This window comes from Symphalangus syndactylus, chromosome 17 (assembly GCF_028878055.3).
Source record: "Symphalangus syndactylus isolate Jambi chromosome 17, NHGRI_mSymSyn1-v2.1_pri, whole genome shotgun sequence".
Lineage (NCBI taxonomy): Eukaryota > Metazoa > Chordata > Mammalia > Primates > Hylobatidae > Symphalangus > Symphalangus syndactylus.
The window spans coordinates 13,572,507-13,592,008 of record NC_072439.2 but is presented as its reverse complement, the minus strand read 5'-3'; the positions used below and the strand labels follow the sequence as shown (position 1 = coordinate 13,592,008).

Genomic DNA, 19,502 nt, shown 5'->3' with positions numbered 1-19,502 from the left:
GAGTGGTTAAGAGGAGGGCGGGGCTCTGCGTAGGAGGCGGGGCCTCGGGGGTAGGTCTGGTTGCGGGGCAGTATCTCCCCAGCCTAAGAGAAGGAAGCGAGAAGATGTGGGCTTCGCGCAGGGGGCGGGGCTTGGGGCGCGTGGCCCGGCGCGAGCGGCACGCGGCTCGGGGGCGGGGCGGGTGACGTCACGGGCCCGCCGGGCTCGGCGAAGACGCCAAGATGGCGACGAGTCACTATTTCGACTTCGCGCAGGGCGGCGGCCCGCAGTACAGGTAACTGCCCCGCCGCGCCAACCCCCGCCAGTCCCGGCCCCTGCAGCCTGGCCGGGACCTCGCCTACCCCTTCTCCCACCCCGCGCGCCTGGCCCGGTCCCAGCCCCAGCCCCAACCTGGACCCCCGACCTGAGGGAAGCCGCGGCGCCGGGAGAAGCAGGCGGGGCGGCCTTAGGTTCGGCACCGGGCGGGATACGGGCTCTGGGGCTCCGGCTGAGACGTCTCTGCAGCCGACGGTGTCTGTCGGCGGGAGCGGGAGGGGGCTCCTGAAGTGGGAGGGGGCCTGGGTCTGGGCCTGGGCCTGTGCGGGGTCGGGGGTTCAGCCCCTGATGGGGACGCCCCGAGGAGGGCAGCGAGAGGGGACAGACCCGGGAGGGTGTCTGGCCGGGGAGGGGGAGTGACAGAGGAGGGGAGGGGACGGAACTGACCCAATGCAGGGAGGAGACCTGGGAGGTGCCTGGCCGGGGAGTGGGTGGGGATGGGCAGAGGGGAGCTGACCCCCGATTGCTGGTAGGGGAGGAGAAAACAGAGATAAGCGAGGGTTCCTGGCTGGGCAGGAGGAAGCCACAGTCGAGGGGTGAGGAACTGGCCCCTGATGGGGGTAAGAGAGAAGACAGAAACCTAGGAGGGTGTCTGGCTGGACAGGGGGAGGGCTAGAGCAGAGCTGACCCCGATTGCTGGTAGGGGGAGAGAATTCAGACCTGGGAGGGTGTTTGGCTGGGCAGGAGGAGGGGAAGGGCAGAGGGGCGTTAATCCCCGATTGCTGGAGGAGGAGAAGGCAGAGACCTGAAAGGTTTCCCGGCTGGGCAGGGGGCAGCCACATTCGAGTGTGGAGAGCACTGACCCCTGATGGTGGGGGTAGGAGAGAAGGCAGAGACCTGGGAGGGTACCTAGCAGGCAGGGGCAGAGACCTGGGGTGGGGTGTGGAGTAGGGGTGGGAACCTGACCCCTGATTTGGGGTGGAGAGAAGACAGAGACCTGGGAGGTTACCCCAGGGAGGGGCGGAAACCGAGGTTGGTGGGGAACTTAGGCCTGACTGGGGAAGGGGGACAGAGACTTGGCGGGAAGGCAGTATGTCGTGGGAGGAGGTCCTGAGGTCAAATAAGAGGGTGGGCACCTGGGTTTCCAGGGAACTGGGACCCTGCTGGGACAGTGAGGAGGGAGAAAGGGCCCTGAGTGTTTGGATATTTAAGATCCTTTTCTAGGTCTTAAATATCTAGTCTTTTGGGAGGGGAGGGAGAGAAAGGATCCTGGAGGAGAGATGGCAGACGATGGGGACACACTGGGAACTGGCCAGGGGCAGAAGGGCTCAGTGAGTAGGGACACACACGGGGTAAGTTTGTGCCCCAAATGTACAAACACGCACTCTACACCGTTCTCCCAGGCCTGCTCCTCGGAGCATCTCTGCTGTCTTCAGCCTGTCCATCTGTCCCCAAGACCGGAGTCCCAGTCTGGGAGCCAGGGCTGGCATCTCTGGGGGGAGCAGATCCCCCCCCAGCAGTTGATAATTTCCGCGTGTCACCCTCGTGTCAGTTTCCAGCTGGTAGCTTGCTATAACCTTGTTTCTCACAGTCCCTGCTGAGCCCCCACAGATACAAACCACCCCTTGGGCACCTCATAGAGGGGCCTCTTCTGAGCTCGGGGGTCTTTGCCCCCCGCGGTGTTCCTACTGCATTTCAGCACATGGAAGAGAGATCCAGGCAGGTGTTTCAGCTTCCCGCAGTGGAGCGGCAGTGCCGACCCTTCCACCAGTGGCTGTGATATTGCTGTGCCCTTTCTAATGGAATCACAAAGAGAAACCACCCAGGGCTTGGAAACCAGGGCTGTGGGAATGAGGAGTGCACCTGTTTCCTGCACTCGGCGTGGTTTCTCCGGTGGAGTATTTGACTAGTAATGGATTTCCTATTAGGGAAGGGATCTATGATCTGCTCATTTCCCAGAACGGAGCGTTTAATTTTTATTTCATCTTTTCTTTTGCTTCCTTCATCCTCAGTGGCGTTTTGGTTGCCAGTGCTCAGTTAAAGCGGCTGGACTTGGCTAGCGATCCAGGCTAGTAGAAACTTCTGGACACACTCCACCCCCCTGCCTGCCAGCTCTTCCTTCTTTTCTCTTTCTCTTCTTTCTTTCTCCATTGCATTCTTCCATCAGACGTGGAAAATCACTTGAATATTATGCTTGCTATTAAAATTACCTTCCAGAGGAGAAATTGAATGTTGTTCAAATAGGTGATTGCTAAGCTTCAGTAGATGCTTGTGTCATTTATTTGAATTAATACATTTCAGCACAGTTACCTTCTGTGTTCTGATGGCTTAGGTGATACAGTATACATGTAACGCGGCATTGAGTTGTTGAGTTAGTCCGTCCTTAGAATTGCCCCAGGGAGAATGTGTTCTTCCTTAAGAAAATAGTAAGCTATTAAGTAAAAACTCAAAATCACACAGGAATCATAGCAAAATACATTTCAGTCTCTCAAAACCTTGAAACAAGATGATAGGCATCATTTGAATGACTTTAGGTTAACTAGACATTCTTTATTGCGGGAAATGACTTTTGTTTGGAAACTTTGGCTGCTTTTAAAGTATATATGTTTTGGCCAGGTGCGGTGACTCACGCCTGTAAACCCAGCACTTTGGGAGGCCGAGGCAAGCGGATCGCTTGAGGTCAGGAGTTCGAGACCAGCCTGGCCAACATGGTGAAACCCTGTCTCTCCTAAAAATACAAAAATTAGCCGGGCGTGGTGTTGCATGCCTGTAATCCCAGTTACCCGGGAGGCTGAGGCAGGAGGATCGCTTGAACCCAGGAGGTGGAGGTTGCTGTGAGCTGAGATCATTGCATCACTGCACTCCAGCCTGGGCGACAGGGTGAGACTGTCTCAAACAAACAAAAAAGTACCTATGTTTTATATAATCTGCCATGAGAAAACTGATCAGGTAACAGATTTTGTGTACCAATTTTATGGCAGCATTTGGACAGCAATATTTACAACGCCTGTTTCAAGAATTGCCAAAACAAAGACAGCTGTTCATTTTTTAGGAGTTTTGGGTAGGTTTTCTTAGCTTATAAAATCAATAACCAGGCAAGGCATGGTGGCTCATGCCTGTTGCTCCAGCATTTTCGAAGGCCAAGACAGGAGGATCACTTGAGCCCAGGAGTTTGAGATTAGCCTGAGCAAAATGATGAGACCTTTCCCCCCATCTCTATAAAAAAATTAACAATTAGCTAGATGTGGTGGTGTGCACCTATAGTCCCCAGCTGCTTGGGAGGCTGAGGTAGGAGGATCACCTGAGCCCAGGAGTTTGAGGCTGTAGTGAGTTGGGATTGCAACACTGGACTCCAGCCTGGGCAACAGAGCAAGACACTGTCTCTAAAACAAATGAACAAAAAATTGATAACCATAGCCCTGGGTAGGAATTTCCTTAAAGTTTTCATCCATAAATAGGGTTGGCATCTGAACTGCTTAATTGTTGGTCAGTAAGAATTGGCCCACATTCACTCTTGAAGGCATGAGAAAAATTTACAGTTACCTGTTGATAGTGTTGATTATCTTTATTTTATTTTATATGGTCTTATGAATCTCATAATTTTTTTAGAAGTTGAGTTAGTGCTGCAAGTCTTCAGAATGAAACATTAATCCCATGTGGAAAACCGAGTGCAGCAGTGCTTTTAATTAGCACTGTGCGCAGGCCGGGCGCGGTCGCTCACGCTTGTAATCCCAGCACTTTGGGAGGCTGAGGCGGGTGGATCACCTGAGGTCAGGAGTTCGAGACCAGCCTGGCCAACATGGTGAAACCCCATCTCTACTAAAAATACAAAAAAATAGCCAGCTGTGGTGACGCATGCCTGTAAACCCAGCTACTCAGGAGGCTGATGCAGGAGAATTGCTTGAACCCGGGAGGCGGAGGTTGCAGTGAGCTGAGATGGCACCACTGCACTCCAGCCTGGGTGACAGAGCGGGAGTCTGTCTCAAGAAAAAGAAAGAAAGAAAGAAAAGAGAAGAGAAGAGAGAAAACAAAGATTAGCATTGAGCGCAGTTTTTTAGCTGAGAATAGCTGAGGGGCTCCAACAGGGTCTGTACATGTTAAGTCACACTGGTCATGAAAGCGTGGAGAGCTCAAAGTGGTGTGTTGGAAGTGCAGAGTGGTGGGAAGCGACAGGCTGGAGGCCTCTGCCGTTACCTTTCTCTTTGTCTAGCGGCTTCGTCACAGTTCCACCAGTATTACGCAGTCACTGGCTAGCTGTGCCTTTGCGTTCTTGTTAAATCTAAGTTAGAAGACTACTGGATTTTGGTGTAATACTTGATGTCCTGTCCAGAGAACCTTTGTTTGTTTGTTTGTTTGTTTGTTTGTGAGACAGGATCTCACTCTGTTGCCCAGGCTGGAGTGCCGTAGCACAGTCTTGGCTCACTGCAGCCTCTAACTTCTGGGCTCAGGCAGTCTTCCCCACTCAGCTTCCTGGAGTGGCTGGGCTGACAGGTGCCCACCACCCTGCCTGGCGATATTTATTTTTGTAGAGATAGGGTCTTGCTATTTTGCCCAGGCTGGTCTTGAACCGGCCTCAAGGGACCTCCCGCCTTTCCCTCCTAAAGTGTTGGGATTACAGGCACTTCCTCCCTGCAATTAAATTCCGACACTGTTAGCATACATTATAAGCTGAGCTCCTGCCCCTGGAGAGTTTCCGGAAGTGGGAGGCAGGGTTGGAACGCCATCACACTCTGTTAGTGATGGGCAGGATGCTCGTTGCTGGTTATTGATTCTCTGTGTGAGGTGAGTCCTGGGCACCTGGTACTGACTGAGCCCTCACGTGATCCTCGGGACAGGTGTTGTGAAGCCCATTTTGCTGATGATGAAAATGAGGCTTGGGGGCAGTCACTGGACTGACGTGGGGGCCCAGTGGTCGGCCTGGCTAGGAATGGGCCCAGGCCAGTGCCTCACTCACAGTCAGGGCTGCTGGAGCTTAGAGAAGCAGCCGTGGCGTCGAACCCAGCCCTGACCACGTCAGCTTAGAGGTTGCGCCTGTGGTAGAGACTGTGTTATTGCCATCCTTTACGCTGTCACCTGCACCCTGCCCTGCTAGTTCAGGGCCCAGTCAGATAGTGGTTTAGGGCTACATCCTTCAGACATTAAAAAACACATGGCCAGGCGTGGCAGTGCACACCTGTAGTCCCAGCACTTTGGGAGGCCGAGGAGGGAGGATTGCTTGAGGCCAGGAAGTTGAAGCTACATTGAGCTATAATTGCACCACTGCACTCCAGCCTGGGTGACAGCGCAAGACCCTGTCTCAGTAAACAATAAAAAAAAGAGCCCCTCCCCGGAGTGGGGACATGGAGACAGCACATGGCCCCGTGTCACTGGGAAAGTAATGGTGATCCAATGCGTATCTCTCAAAAATGTCTTCCGGGCAACAGGTAGCTTGAAAAAGGCCCGGAGCCCATGCTGACCATGAGAACAGGCTCGGCAGCCCCAGTGCCAGCGACAGAACCTGTTAACACCCCCGATGGGAGCCCCTGCCTGCCAGGTGTTGCTGCAACCAGCTTCAGAACCGACCTGGTCATACCCAGCCCAGACGCCACACTTGCCCTCCCGCAGGCCTCCAGGTCCTTCCGGTGGAAACCCCACCCGCCAAGGCCAGCCCCATCCCTTTGAGCTTAGGTCCAAGGAGCACAGGCTGCCCTGGAGAGTCCGATGTCGCCATGTTGGGGGCCGGGACGCGTACCTGTAAGTGGACTCCTACCACCAGGTCCAGAAAGCCCCGGGAAAGTGAGACGTGGGCCCCTCGAGCTGTTCGCACATCCTAGTAAGTAACCGCGCCTCCGCTGCATCCATTCTTTCCGGGGAGCACGACCCTGGAGGAGCCAGGGGAGATCTTGCCGCTCCAATGTTGCTGCGGTCTTTTTCACGCCCTTCTCAGCAAGGCTGAAATACATGTTAGGGGCTGAACTCCTTAGAAGAGAATCCGAGAGGCAGCTGCTGGCTGCACGTGAAAACTTGGGTTGAAGTATACTTTCAGGAAACCTTTTCAAATGACAGGACTTGTGGTCTGAGCTCCTATACAAGGAATTAGGTAGATTGAATATTTTTGAAGTGTGGATTTTGATTTTTCATCTTACTTGTTTTAGAACCAAAAGTTAGGCCAGGCACGGTGGCTCACACTTGTACTCCCAGCATTTGGGGAGGCTGAGGCAGGCAGATCACCTGAGGTCAAGAGTTCCAGACCAGCCTGGCCAATATGGTAAAACCCCATCTCTGTTGAAAATCCAAAAATTACCTGGGTGTGGTGGCATGTGCCTGTAATCCCAGCTACTCAGGAGGCTGAGGCAGGAGAATTGCTTGAACCCGGGAGGCGGAGGTTGCAGTGAGCTGAGATTGCGCCACTGCACTCTAGCCTGGGCAACCAACTGAGACTCCATCTCAAAATAAAAAAAAGAGCCAAAAGTTAGTTCATACATATTGGGGCACAAGTAAATTCCGAGGAGAGTTTTTTCTCCCCTAAACATATTCTCTGTTTCTGGATTTTTAAGAGTTTTATTTTGTATTTGACCAACGTGTGCATTTAGAATGATCGAACAAATACATCAGATTTAAAAGCATTTGCGAATGGCCCTGGAGAACAGCCTTTCACGTGAGGGTAATGAATATTGGTGTTCTTTCCTGGGGTTCTGAGGGTTCAGGATAAATGACTAGGCAGCCCTAGAAAAATAAGGAAAACACGTAGAAAGGGACTTGTAAACCCTGTGTTCATTGTCTTTGTATTTTATTATTATTATTTTTGTGACAGGGTCTCACTCTGTTGCCCAGGCCGGAGTGCAATGGTGCAATCTCGGTTCACTGCAACGTCTGGCTCACGAGTTCAAGCAGTCCTCCTGCCTCAGCCTTCCTAGTAGCTGGGACTATAGGCGTGCGCCACCACGCCCAGCTAATTTTTGTATTTTTAATAGAGACGAGGTTTCACCATGTTGGCCAGGTTGGTCTCAAACCCCTGATCTCAGGTGATCCGCCTGCCTCGGCCTCCCAAAGTGCTGGGATTACAGGCGTGAGCCACCGTGCCCAGCCCTATTTCAATTATTTTTTGAGATAGGGTCTCGCTCTGTCACCCAGGCTGGAGCACAGTGGTGTGATCATACGCAGCCTCAACCTCTGGCCTCAAGCAGTCCTCCCTCCTCGGCCTCCTAAGTAGTTGGGATTTCAGGTGCACATTACCACACCAGGCTAAATGTTGTATTTTTTGTAGAGATGGGGTTTTGCCATTGGCCAGGCTGTTCTCAAACTCCTGAGCTTAAGTGATCCACCCGCCTCGGCCTCCCAAAGTGCTGGGATTACAGATGTGAGCCACCGTGCTCTGCCCAACTTTAATTTTAAAGTTGCCAGATTTCTTTTAGCTAGAAAGTTAATTTGTAAATATTTTGGGGAATGACACTTCTTTTTTTGGTGGATATGTTGCTTTTGCTTTGGGCAGGTTTTTCTCCCCTAAGGTAAGTTCCATTTGCCTTTTTAAATGGACCTATGGCGAGTCATTTACTTGTCATGGTTGGTGGAGAATGGAGAGGCGGCATGGCTCTGATTCCGCGGCATTGTGGATCTGGGAAGGCCAGTCCTGCTGCAGGAGGTGAAATCTGTGGTGAGTTCTGTCCCTTGGGAGCAGAGTGACCTGTAACGTCCCCAGGCCCTTGCCATGGATGTATAAAGAGCCGGTGGTGTCTCTGTTGTTTTGAGTGTCGTTGGTTGAGTCCAGGTTGGTGGTTCGAGGCCGGTTGTAGTTGCTCATGGGAACCTGGGGTTTGCCATCTTGTCCTGCCCTTGACACGAGTGGCTCATGAGCCAGCACAGACGGGGCTCTGCAGGCCGTTCCGTTTCTTAAAGCAGCAGGAGAGGGCTGGAACAGGAGATGGCCCCTCCTTGTTCCTGAGATGTCGGCCAGTTTGGTGCACAAGAGTAAAAAGGTGTTACTCTTGAGTGACACCGATGTCAGCCGATGCTGGTTGGAAATTCTGTCGCTTGTCTTGCGTCTGGGAGGGCGCGTAGCTAATGCTTTCTCTAGCGTGATCGGCATGGTATCGTCAAGAAGGTGTTCTCAAGCACCTGTCTGGTGGTGCTTACTACGCAGCCGCCTCCACGTGGGACCATGTTCCTTCTCAGCAGGACAAGCCCATCAGTGCCACTGCCGCACAGCCTGGCTCGCCCCTGAGGCTCGGGAAACTCGACGCCCAGGCTCTGGAATCCAATTCCCACCTCAAAAACCTGCCGCCGTATGGTGGCTCCGTCCTGAGGAACTAGGCGGGTCCTCGTTTGGAGTTGGCCTCTTGACTCCATTCAAAAGAAGACTTTGAAAGTGAGCCTGGGGTGATAAAATCCTTCCGGGCCGGGTGCAGTGGCTCACGCCTGTTACCCCAGCACTTTGGGAGGCTGAGGCAGGAGGATCGCTTGAGCCCAGGAGTTCGAGACCAGCCTGAGCAACATAGTGAGACCCCCATCTCTTGAAAAAAGAAAAAAAGAGTAGCCAGGCATGGTGGTGCACACCTGTAGTTCCAGCTACTTGGGAGGATGAGGTGGGAGGGTCGCTTGAACCCAGGAGTTTGAGGCCACAGTGAACTATGATTGTGCTACTGCACTCCAGCCTGGGCGACAGAGCAAGACCCTGACTCAAAAAGCAAAAAAGTCCTTTTGATATCTTCCCGAGGATTGAGTTAACAGAACTCCTTTCCAATATGTTGGGACATTTTGGGGGCTTCTGGATCTGAAATGGGCATTTCACATGGAGACTGCACCTAAGGGTTTCATGGTCAGAAAAAAAGAAGAAGAAAAAAACTGGTTACAAAATCAGGACTGTTATGGGTATGAATGTGTGAGATGCATTTTGAATATAAAACTACTGTGAACAGAAGTGCCAAAATATGAAATTCTGGGTGTGTGTGTGTGTTGTGTGTACACACAGCGATTGAAATGTCGTCTACTGTCGGTAAAACAGACTTGAAAACACTCTCCCTGATGAAGGACTTGACTGGGTGCATCAGCATCTGGTGTGGCAGGGCACGTTGTCTCTCTGGCCCCTGAGGCACTGCGCCCTCTACCTGGGTGTGGCTCACCCTGTGTGCAGTCGCAGACCCGCCGCACCAAGTTCAGAACGCTGGAGTGCAGGTGTTCTCCAGGGGTTCCCGGGGCACAGAAGTAGGTGGCTGGATGAGCCAGGATCTCTAGAGGGACAGGACTCAGGATAGATAGAGGTCTCCATGAAAGGGACCTTATCCAGGAGAAGTGGCTCACACGGTCACAAGGTAAAGTCCCACGATAGGCCGTCTGCAGGCTGAGGCACAAGGAAGCCAGGGGTGGATCAGTCCGAGTCCCCAAACCTCAAAAGTCGAGAAGCCGACAGTGCAGCCGTCCGTCTGTGGCTGAAGGCTCGAGAGCCCCTGGCCAACTGCTGGTGTAAGCCCAAGAGTCCCAAAGCTGAAGAACTTGGAGTCTGATGTTCAAGGGCAGGAGGCACCCGGCACGGGAGAAAGATGAAGACCCGAAGACTCAGCCAGTCCAGTCCTTCCACGTTCCTCTGCTTGCTTTTATCCTGGCCACACTGGCAGCTGATGAGATGGCGCCCAGCCAGAGTGAGGGCGGGTCTGCCTCTCCCTGTCCACTGGCTCAAATGTCACTCTCCTTTGACAATACCCTCACAGACACACCCAGGACAATACTTTGCATCCTTCAATCCAATCAAGTTGACACTCAGTATTAACCATCACAGGACCCTGTGACATTTCCATTTCCAGCTGGGTGGCCTCAGCCTTCATCTCCGTCTGCTGTGGGGGTGATAGAGAAGTAGGTGATGAGCTGTGTTCGGGAAGAAAGAGTCCTTGTTTTTAATTATGTATTTTTTTTTGGAACGGGGTCTTACTCTGTTGCCCAGGCTGGAGTGCAGTGGTGCAATCTCAGCTCACTGCAACCTCCGCCTCCCGAGTTCAAGTGATTCTCCTGCCTCAGCCTCCCAAGTAGCTGTGATTGCAGGCATGCACCACCATGCCCGGCTGCTTTTTGTATTTTTAATAGAGACGGGGTTTCACCATGTTGGCCAGGCTGGTCTTGAACTCCTGGCCTCAGGTGATCTGCCTGCCTTGGCCTCCCAAAGCGCTGGGATTATAGCCATGAGCCACTGCACCTGGCTGAGTCCTTGTTTTTAGAAAGAAAGAACAATGACATTTCTCACCCTGTGATTCCAGGAAAATCTTTATTTCCACCTGAGTTTTTCCTTGGACTCTAAATGTTTTGTGGGGTTTTGTGTGTGTGTGTTCCCATTGAGTTATTCAATGCAGTGTTCAGTAGAAATTATCATTATATGCAAATAGAGAGTGACCCATCTTCCTGGCTGTCCCTAAGACATTTCGCCACCTGCCTCTACCTGCAGATCCCACCCGTGTCCCTCTGAAGTGTGGACCACACCTAAGCCTGCTCTGTCTCTTCGGAGCAAGCGAGAGCACGGCCCTAGAGAAAGAGCTCTGGGCCAGGCGACGTGGGCAGCTCAGACGGGCCCATTCCATCCCCGAGGCCTCGACGTCCCCTTGAGTTTGGTGGCTGTGTGAACAAAATGAGATCAGTGGGGTTCACCAGCTTTGCATCTGAAAATTCAGTTTAGAAGGATGCACCTGAAAAAGCTTGACTTCCCAGAACAAACTCTTCTACCAAAAAGCCATCAAAAGACATTAGCCTGGGGCCTGAACGTGGGAGTGCCAGGCAGGACTTGTAGACGTATGTCACCACTGTTTGTAAGCCCATGTTAGCCCGGGCTCCCCGTTTCCCACCTGCGTTCTTCTCTCCTCCCAGGCAGGCAGCACCAGCGCGTGCTTGTTGTCATGGAGACGGCAGCCGTCTCTGGCGTAGTACAGTGGCACACTTCCTTCCAGCAACAGGTGACTCCAAACAGCAGCAGCAGCAAACAGCCTGGGCTCATTGGTTACGGGTAGGCTTTACTGAGAGTAAATTCACAACTTTTTTTTTTTTTTTTTTTTTTTTTTTTGAGACAGGGTCTTGCTCCATCGCCTAGGCTGGAGTGCAGTGGTGCAATCTTGGCTCACAGCAGCCTCCGCCTCCCAGGTTCAAGCAATTCTCCTACCTCAGCCTCCTGAGTAGCTGGGATTATAGGCATGCACCACCATGCCTGGCTTTTTTTTTTTTTTTTTTTTGTATAAACCATGTTGGCCAGGCTGGTCTCGAACTCCTGGCCTCAACTGATGTGCCCACCTCGGCCTCCCAAAGTGCTGGGATCACAGGTGCGAGCCACCATGCCCAGCCAGTTTGTGACTTTTTATACCTGTTTCTCAACTATCACTCTCATCTCCTCAGTGTGGGTCAGACTTCGAAAATTGACAGCCTGCAGGCCGTGTTTGGTTCTCACGCCTGTGCAGTGAGCTTTTTGCTTGCTTTATTTGAATTAGTTGCCAGCATTTAAAAGTGGGAGATTCGGCTGGGCATGGTGGGGTACGCCTGTAGTCCCAGGTACTCAGGAGGCTGAGGCAGGAGAATCGCTTGAGCCTGGGAGGCAGAGGTTGCAGTGGGTCGAGATTGTGCCACTGCACTCCAGCCTGGGTGATAGAGTGAGACTCCGTCTCAAAAAAAAAAAAAAGGAAGATTTCACAAAACCTCTGGTTCCTAGCATCGCTTAAAATTGGAAACTCTGGGGCCAGGCGCAGTGACTCCTGCCTGTAATCCCAGCACTTTGGAAGGCCGAGGTGGACGGATCACTTGAGGTGAGGAGTTTGACCCAGCCTAGCCAACATGGTGAAACCCTATCTCCACTAAAAATACAAAATTAGCTGGGCATGGTGGCAGATGCCTGTATTCCCAGCTACTGGGGAGGCTGAGGCAGGAGAATCGCTTGAACCAGGGAGGTGGAGGTTGCAGTGACCCGAGATCATGCCACTGCACTCCAGCCCGGATGACAGAGCAAGACTCCATCTCCAAAAAAAACACAAAAGAAACTCCGGCCACCCCGGGCTACATCTTAAGCCCCTGCCACATGCTTGGGCCCCATAGCCTGTGAGTTCTTGTTTAATCATCACACCATCCCCATCCCCATACCAAATTGGGTGTTCCCATTTTACAGACGAGTAAACCGAGTCTACGAAAGAATAAGGGACTCCGAGCCCCATAGTGGGCAGAGCCAGCTCTGGAAGCTGGCCAGTCGGCCCCAGGTCCCCGCCCATGATCCCTCACACCCTCAACTTCTCTCCTTCACCTTCTTGCTCTGGGAGAATGGCTCATTTGGTACCCATGGGGTTGTCATTTATGGAGTGACTAAGTGGTGACACAGGAGGCCCATGCTGTTGAAAGAGGAATTTATCACAGATGCTTACTGAGGGAGAAGGGGCTCGCCACACCACGCAGGGGGAACACAGGTTAGGCAGGAGCAGGAGCAAGGGCATGCTGAGGCCATGGCCTTTATCAGAGTTTCCAGGCAAGGTGGGGCAGGGCACACCTGGGGATTGGCTAGCTCATTCCAGGGGGCTTCAGGCTACAGGAGTTGTCTCTGGTCACCTGGTACCTGTGGTTTGTGTCCCTTCCAAAATTCAGGTGTTACCCACGTGATAGTATTTAGAGATGTGGCCACTAAGAGGCGTGCTTGGGGCTGGACCAGTGGCTCACACCTGTAATCCCAGCGCTTTGGGAGGCCAAGGCAGGAGGATCACTTGAGCCCAGGAGGTCAAGGCTGCAGTGAGCTATGATCATGCCACTGCACTCCAGCCTGGGAGACAGAGCAAAACGCTACCTGAAAAGAGAGATGTGGTTAGGCCATGAGGGCTCCTTGTGAATGGGATCTGGGCCCCTCATAAAGGGGCATCACGCAGGGCAGGGGGAGGCTGGCTGGTTCCCTTGCTCTTTTGCCATGTGAGGACGCAGGAGGAAGGCCCTCAGCAGGCACCAGGTGCCAGCGCCTTGGTCTTGGACGTCCCAGCCTCCAGAACTATGAGAAAATGAACTACTGCTCTCTGTACATCATCCAGGCTGGGGTCTTCTGCTGCAGCCGCACAGACGGCCTGAGATGCGGGCTGCCATCCCCCCGTTGCACGGAAAGCGTGGTCAGTAGCGTGCCTGCTGGTCACTTCACAAGTCTCAGGGCTGGCCGGCAGCACCAGACACAGCAATCCCTGGCTTCAGCTCCTCCAGCCTCTTGGACCCCCATTGCAGTGGATGCAATGAGCTTCACCTATGCTGGCCATCCCTTGCCAGTTCCTTCTACAGGTTTTCTCTTCCCGGGTGGTTATGACACGAGGCCCCAGCTCCGTCCTTGAACCTTGTTTCCTGTCTAACCTCCCTTGGTGATCTCATGTAGCCTCAGGGCTTTAAAATGGCATCTGTAGGCCAGACACAAGACCACATAGGGCGAGGTGCGATGGCTTACACCTGTAATCCCAGCACTTTGGGAGGCTGAGGTGGGAGGATTGCATGAGGCCAGGAGTCCGTGACCAGCCTGGGCAACATAGCGAGACCCCATCTCTACAAAAAATTTAAAATTAGCCAGGCCTGGAGTCCATGCTATGGGGGAGGCTGAGGCAGGAGGATTGCCTAAGCTCAGGAGTTCAAGACCAGCCTGGGCAACATACACCTCATCTCTACAAAAAAATTTTTTTTTAATTATCTGGGCATGGTGGCACATCCCTATAGTCCCAGCTACTCAGGAGGCTGAGGAGGGAGGATTGCTTGAGCTCGGGAGCTTAAGGCTGCAGTGAGCTGAGATCGTGTCACTACAGCCTAAGTGACAGAGCAAGACCCTGTCTCTAAAATAAAAATAAAAGGCCGTATAGTGCATTATTCATTCTTAGGAAATTTCTGGAACAGGCAAATCCATAGAGACAGGAAATGGATAAGTGGTTCCGGGGGCTGGGAGGGATGGAGAGAATGTTGATGGAGACAGGTTTCTTTTTGGGGTGGTGGAAACGTTCTGAAATTAGGTAGAGGTGATGTTTTCACAGCCTTGTAAATGTTACTAGATGCCACCGAACGGTGCACTTTAAAGGGCGGATGTTACAGTGTGGATTATATCTCAATCTTAAAAAAATATTATCTATCGATGACACCCAGTTTCTGACTCCAGCTCAGGTCTCTCCCTGGAGCTCTAGTCTCGGCCCCTGCATACAGCGGCCCATGCAGCACGCTCTGTGGATGTCTGACTGGCATCTCAGACTGATCATATCCAAGTGCAAGCGCCGGCACGCTTCTCCAAAACCCCCTCATCCTGCTGCCTTCCCCGCGGCAGGCAGGGCCACCTGCAGTCCTCGTGCCGATCCCAAAGTGGGGAGCCAGCCTGGCCTCCTCTCCTTCTTCTGACCTTGAGCGCACGCCCCTGCACGCGCACCGCCTCCACCGCGCGCCAGCCTGCCTCGTCTGTATTTTGGACCTGCACGCTTTCTTCTGCTCTCGCCCCCATTTCCATCCGCGCACAGCGCAAAAGAGGCCCCATCACAACCCATGTCCCTCCTCCTCTGGAAACCCCCGTGAGGTCTCGGGACAAGCCGGAGCCCCTATGATGGCCAGTGACATCCATCATGGTGTCCTCTGCCCCGTTCCACCCCCTTTATTCTCTGCCCTGTGATGGCCTGTGACATCCATCATGGTGTCCTCTGCCCCCTGTTCCACCCCCTTTATTCTCTGACCCCATCTCTCCTCATTCCTTGCGCTCTAGTCACGCTGCCTTCTGGACCAATCCAGGTTCCGGGCACTTCACCCTCAGGCCCTTCCCATGCAGTTCCCTCTGCTCAAATGCGCTCTCCTGTTTCCCCAACTTTGTGTGTTCACCCTCCTCCTCACCCACCAGGCCCGCCATAACCAGCCCGTGAGAAGGTGCAGCCCCCTGCTAACACCCCTTGCCGCGTCCTTCCCGGCGGCATGAGAACCATCAGATCGCGTTGAATTATTTTGCTGACCCCGTGTCTCCCTGAACTATCGCACAGCACCCTTCTGGAGGACAGGACTTTGGTCTGGTTATTCCCCGCTGCTGTGACAGCGCCCGTGACAGCAGCTTGTCCCCACCAGCACCTGGGAAGTATCTATCCAATGACTCAATGAATCTGCCCCCGGATCGCCCAGGGCTTCTTTCACTTTCTGTTCAGGTATTTTGTACACACAGAATTTCTCATAGTGCAACCCGCAAAAGCAACATCATCCTTAAAATGGTGCCTCAGAAGGCCTATAATGACTTTTTTTTTCAGCTTAGCCAGAAGATGGTCTCCTTTGTTCTGAAAATGCAAATGATTTTCCATGCTAAGTTGGGATTTAAAGTAGAAGTAAAAAATTCACATTAAAAAAAAGAAAAACTTGGCTGGGTACGTTGGCTTATGCCAGTAATCCCAGCACTTTGGGAGGCCAAGGCTGGAGGATTGCTTGAGCCCAGGAGTTCGAGACCAGCCTGGGCAACATAGTGAGACCCCCGTCTCTACCAAAAATTTAAAAAATGAGGTGGGCGCAGTGGCTCACACCTGTAATCCCAGCACTTTGGGAGGCTGAGGCAGGAATATTGCTTGAGGCCAGCAGTTCAAGATCAGCCTGGGCAACAAAGCAAGGCCTTGACTTTACAAAAAATTTAAAAATTATCTGGGTGTGGTGATGCACAGCTGTAGTCCCAGCTACTTGGGATGCTGAGGTGGTTCACTTGAGCCCAGGAGTTAGAGGCTGCAGTGAGCTATGATTGCATCACTGCACTCCAGCCAGGGTGACAGAGCGAGACCCTGTCTCTTAAAACAAAAAACCTTTTAATGATGTAGTTTAGAAGAACTCTTGTTTTCTGCCCAGCTCTTTTTCTCTGCAAGAATTTAAAAGGGCTGCTTCCTGTCCTGTGAGTTTATTGCAGAGTTTACAGGCACATGCTCTACATCAAGACCCCTGCCCTAACTGTCTAGTGTCATCTATGTCAGCCTTTGAGTGGTTTCTCTCTGGGATGTAGGAATCTGAGCTCTGACGATTTTTGGAATAATTGACTTTCGGTTTTGGTCCGGAGTTAGTGTGTTCACATGATCGCTGGTCTCAGCTACCACAGGTGTCTCTGAATCAGACTCTGCAGATGGCTGTGAAGCGCCTGTTATGTGGTAGTTGCTAGAAAAGCCTAGAAAGAACAAGACTTTTTTTTTAGACAGTCTTGCTCTGTCACCCAGCCTGGAGTGCAGTGGTGCGATCTCAGCTCACTGTAGCCTCCGCCTTCTAGGTTCAAGCAATTCTCCTACCTCAGCCTCCGGAGTAGCTGGGGATTATACAAGCCTGCCACCACGCCTGGCTATTTTTTTGTATTTTTATAGAGATGGGGTTTCACCATGTTGGCCAGGCTGGTCTTGAACCCTGACCGCAAGTGATCTGCCCACCTCGGCCTCCCAAAGTCCTGGGATTACAGGCGTAGGCCACTGTGCCCTGCCTGTGCCTCAGGGCACAGTGGTTTTTTTGAGACAGGGTCTCGCTCTGTTGCCCAGGCTGGAGTGCAGTGGCACAATCAAAGCTCACTGCAGCCTCAAACTCCAGGGCTTAAGCAATCCTCCCACCTCCGCCTCCCAAGTAGCTTGGACTACAGGCGCATACCACCATGCCTGGCCAATTTTTGTAGTTTGTAGAGACTTTGTAGAGGTGGGGTCTCACTGTGTTGCCCAGGCTGGTCTTGAACTGTGCCCCTGGGCTCAAGTTATCCTCCTGCCTTGGCCTCCCAAAGTGCTGGGATTAACAGGCGTGAGCCACCACACCCGGCCTGGTTTTTAGTATATTAACAGAATTGTGTGACCATTACCTCAAATTCCAGAACATTCTCATTGGCTCAAAAGGAAACTCCATCTCCATTAACCATTACTTTCAACCCCTCCTTCAGGGCCTGGCACCCACAAATCCCCTTCCTGCCTCTGTGGATTGGCCTCTCCTGGACATTCTGTAGAAATGGAATCACATACTGTATGGCCTTTTGTGTCTGGCTTCTCTCACAGAGTGTGATGTCCTCAAGCTTCATCCATGCAGCATGTGCTGGAGTGTAATTTTTTTTGGTGGCAAAATATATATAATACAAAATTTTCCATTTAACCTCAACAAATGCTTTTCGATCCACCTGTGACAGCAGGGATTCTCAACCCGGGGTCTAGGAAACCTAAGGTAACTACAGGCACACCTGTCATTGTCATTTTCAGGGGATCAGGGCAGGGCAGGGCAGGAGGCCACAGCTTTCATCTGACTCTAAATTGTGAGAAGGCAAGGGGGAATCAGCATGACTGCCCACCCTGGGAACCCGGGGAGGGCTGTGGGCCTCTCCCTGTCACACCTGAGACCTGGCAGAAGCAGTAATGTCGGCTGCCGACCATCTGCAGAGCTAGGCTCTAATCCCTAGTCCCCAGCCCCAGGGACCCCAGCCTGTCCTTCCCAGATCTGAGTTTCTCAACAGCAGCAGTTTTTAAGAGATGGGGTCTCATTGTATTGCCCAGGCTGGTCTCCAACTCCTGGGCTCAAGTGATCCTCCCGAAGTGCTGGGATTACAGGTGTGATCCTGGCCAACAGCAGCGCTTTTGACATTTGAGGCTGGATTATTCTCTACAGTGAAGTCATTCTGGGCACTGCAGGGTGCTGAGCAGTGTCCTTGGCCTCCACGCACTCCATGCCAGGAGCTCCCCCAAGAGGTGACAACCACAGATGTCCTCGGACATCACCCAGTGTCTCCTGGGGGCAAAATCTGCCCTCTTGGAGAACCACTGCCCTGGGCTGCCTGGGTTTTGGTGTCTGTATGAGTCATGCTGTGGGGCATTCTTCCCAGGAGCTGTGTTTTTGCTGGCTCAGTTCCTGAAACCACGATGTGGCAGATTGTTGCCAAAATGCCTTCATCCTTCATCCACCCTTATATCCATGCCCTTCCCACCATGTCCTTGCTACTCTTCTAGTCCAGAAGTGGAGACCACTCTCCCGGCCCTTGCATCTGGGCTTCCTTGTGCCCTGCCTTGGACAGTTGGCTGCAGTGGAAGTGACGTTGTGACTGCCCTGAGCCCAAGCTTAAAAGGCCTTGCCTGCATCTGCTCCATCTTGTGGTGGGACCCTGCCTGGTGAAGGACCCAAGGCTGGCCTGCCGGAGGAGGAGATACAAGAAGAGCCACAGTGCCCCATCCAACAGGTAGCTGCTCTCCAGGGGCAGAGAAGCCCAGCCATGGTCAGGAGAGCCACCTAGCTGAGGCCCACCTCCACCAGGATTGCCACCCAGCTGAACCCCACCTCAGCCAGGAAAGCCACCCAGCTGAGCCCTGCCTCAGCCAGGAGAGCCACCCAGCTGAGCCCCGCCTCAGCCAGGAGAGCCACCCAGCTGAGCCCCGCCTCAGCCAGGAGAGCCACCCAGCTGAGCCCCACCTGGCCAGGAGAGCCACCTAGCTGAGCCCCACCTCCGCCAGGATTGCCACCCAGCTGAACCCTGCCTTGGCCAGAAGAGCCAACCAGATGAGCCCTGCCTGGCCAGGAGAGCTGCCCAGCTGATCCCCGCCTGCAGAATCACAAGTGAAATAAATGATTGTTGCTTTGAGTCAGAGGTCAACAGAACTTTTCTGTAAAGAGCCACATAGTGAATATCTTTGAAAATTTGTGAGCCACACCATGTCTGTCACATTAGTGAACCCTGCCATTGTATCGCAAGATGAGCCATGGACAATGCGTCATCCAGTGGGCTTGGCTGTGTGCCAATAAAACTTTATTTTTTGGACACTGAAATGTGAATTTCATGTAATTTTTCACATGCCATGAAGTATTATTACCCTTTTAACTTTTTCCAGTCACTTAAAAGTATAAAAACCATTCTTAGCTTGGGACTGTACAAAAATAGGCAGGCCGGATTTGGCCATACATGGCTAACTCCATTTTAAAAACCCTTCTGTCCCTTCCTTCCTCCCTTAAATTCTGGGCTCTGCCAGGCTATGGTCTCCCCTGAGAGTGGGTGTGAGACCCATGAAGATGTGGGCTGCCCCATTGGAGACAAAGCCCATGCTCCACTTCCTTGTGTAAGTGTGCTTAGTGGAATGGAACAGCAGTGTGTGCATGCCCATGTGTGTGCATGCATTTGCATGTGTTGGTGGCTTCTGGGGTCACAAGCAATGACTTGAGATGAGGCAGGCCAAGTGTTCCCTTCCTGAGTCATGGTCACTGTGTTGGTCACAGTCACCAAACACGTATTACTCTTGGCTGTTCCCAGGCCCTGTTTTAGGTGTTTGTAAAGCCCTACACTGCTGAGAGCTGGCTTTGTCTGTGCTTTCCTGCAG

General features: G+C 52.6%; 1 protein-coding gene across 10 annotated transcripts in view; it reads left to right on the top strand.

The window, feature by feature from the left end:
- The first annotated feature begins 193 nt into the window (after positions 1 to 193).
- ZFR2 (zinc finger RNA binding protein 2) overlaps positions 194 to 19,502 on the top strand; it is a 71,308-nt gene continuing 51,999 nt past the window's right edge. For 9 of the 10 annotated variants that reach the window (XR_010116526.1, XR_010116527.1, XM_055250419.2 and 6 more), the window contains exon 1: positions 194 to 274. Coding sequence is in view for 8 of the 10 variants with exons in the window: in XM_055250419.2 (XP_055106394.1) it covers positions 222 to 274 (53 nt within the window). In the remaining 2 variants the exon portion in view is untranslated. Of the gene's footprint in view, positions 275 to 18,146; positions 18,958 to 19,502 lie in introns of those variants that run through there. The other variant, XM_055250420.2, reaches the window with a different exon arrangement.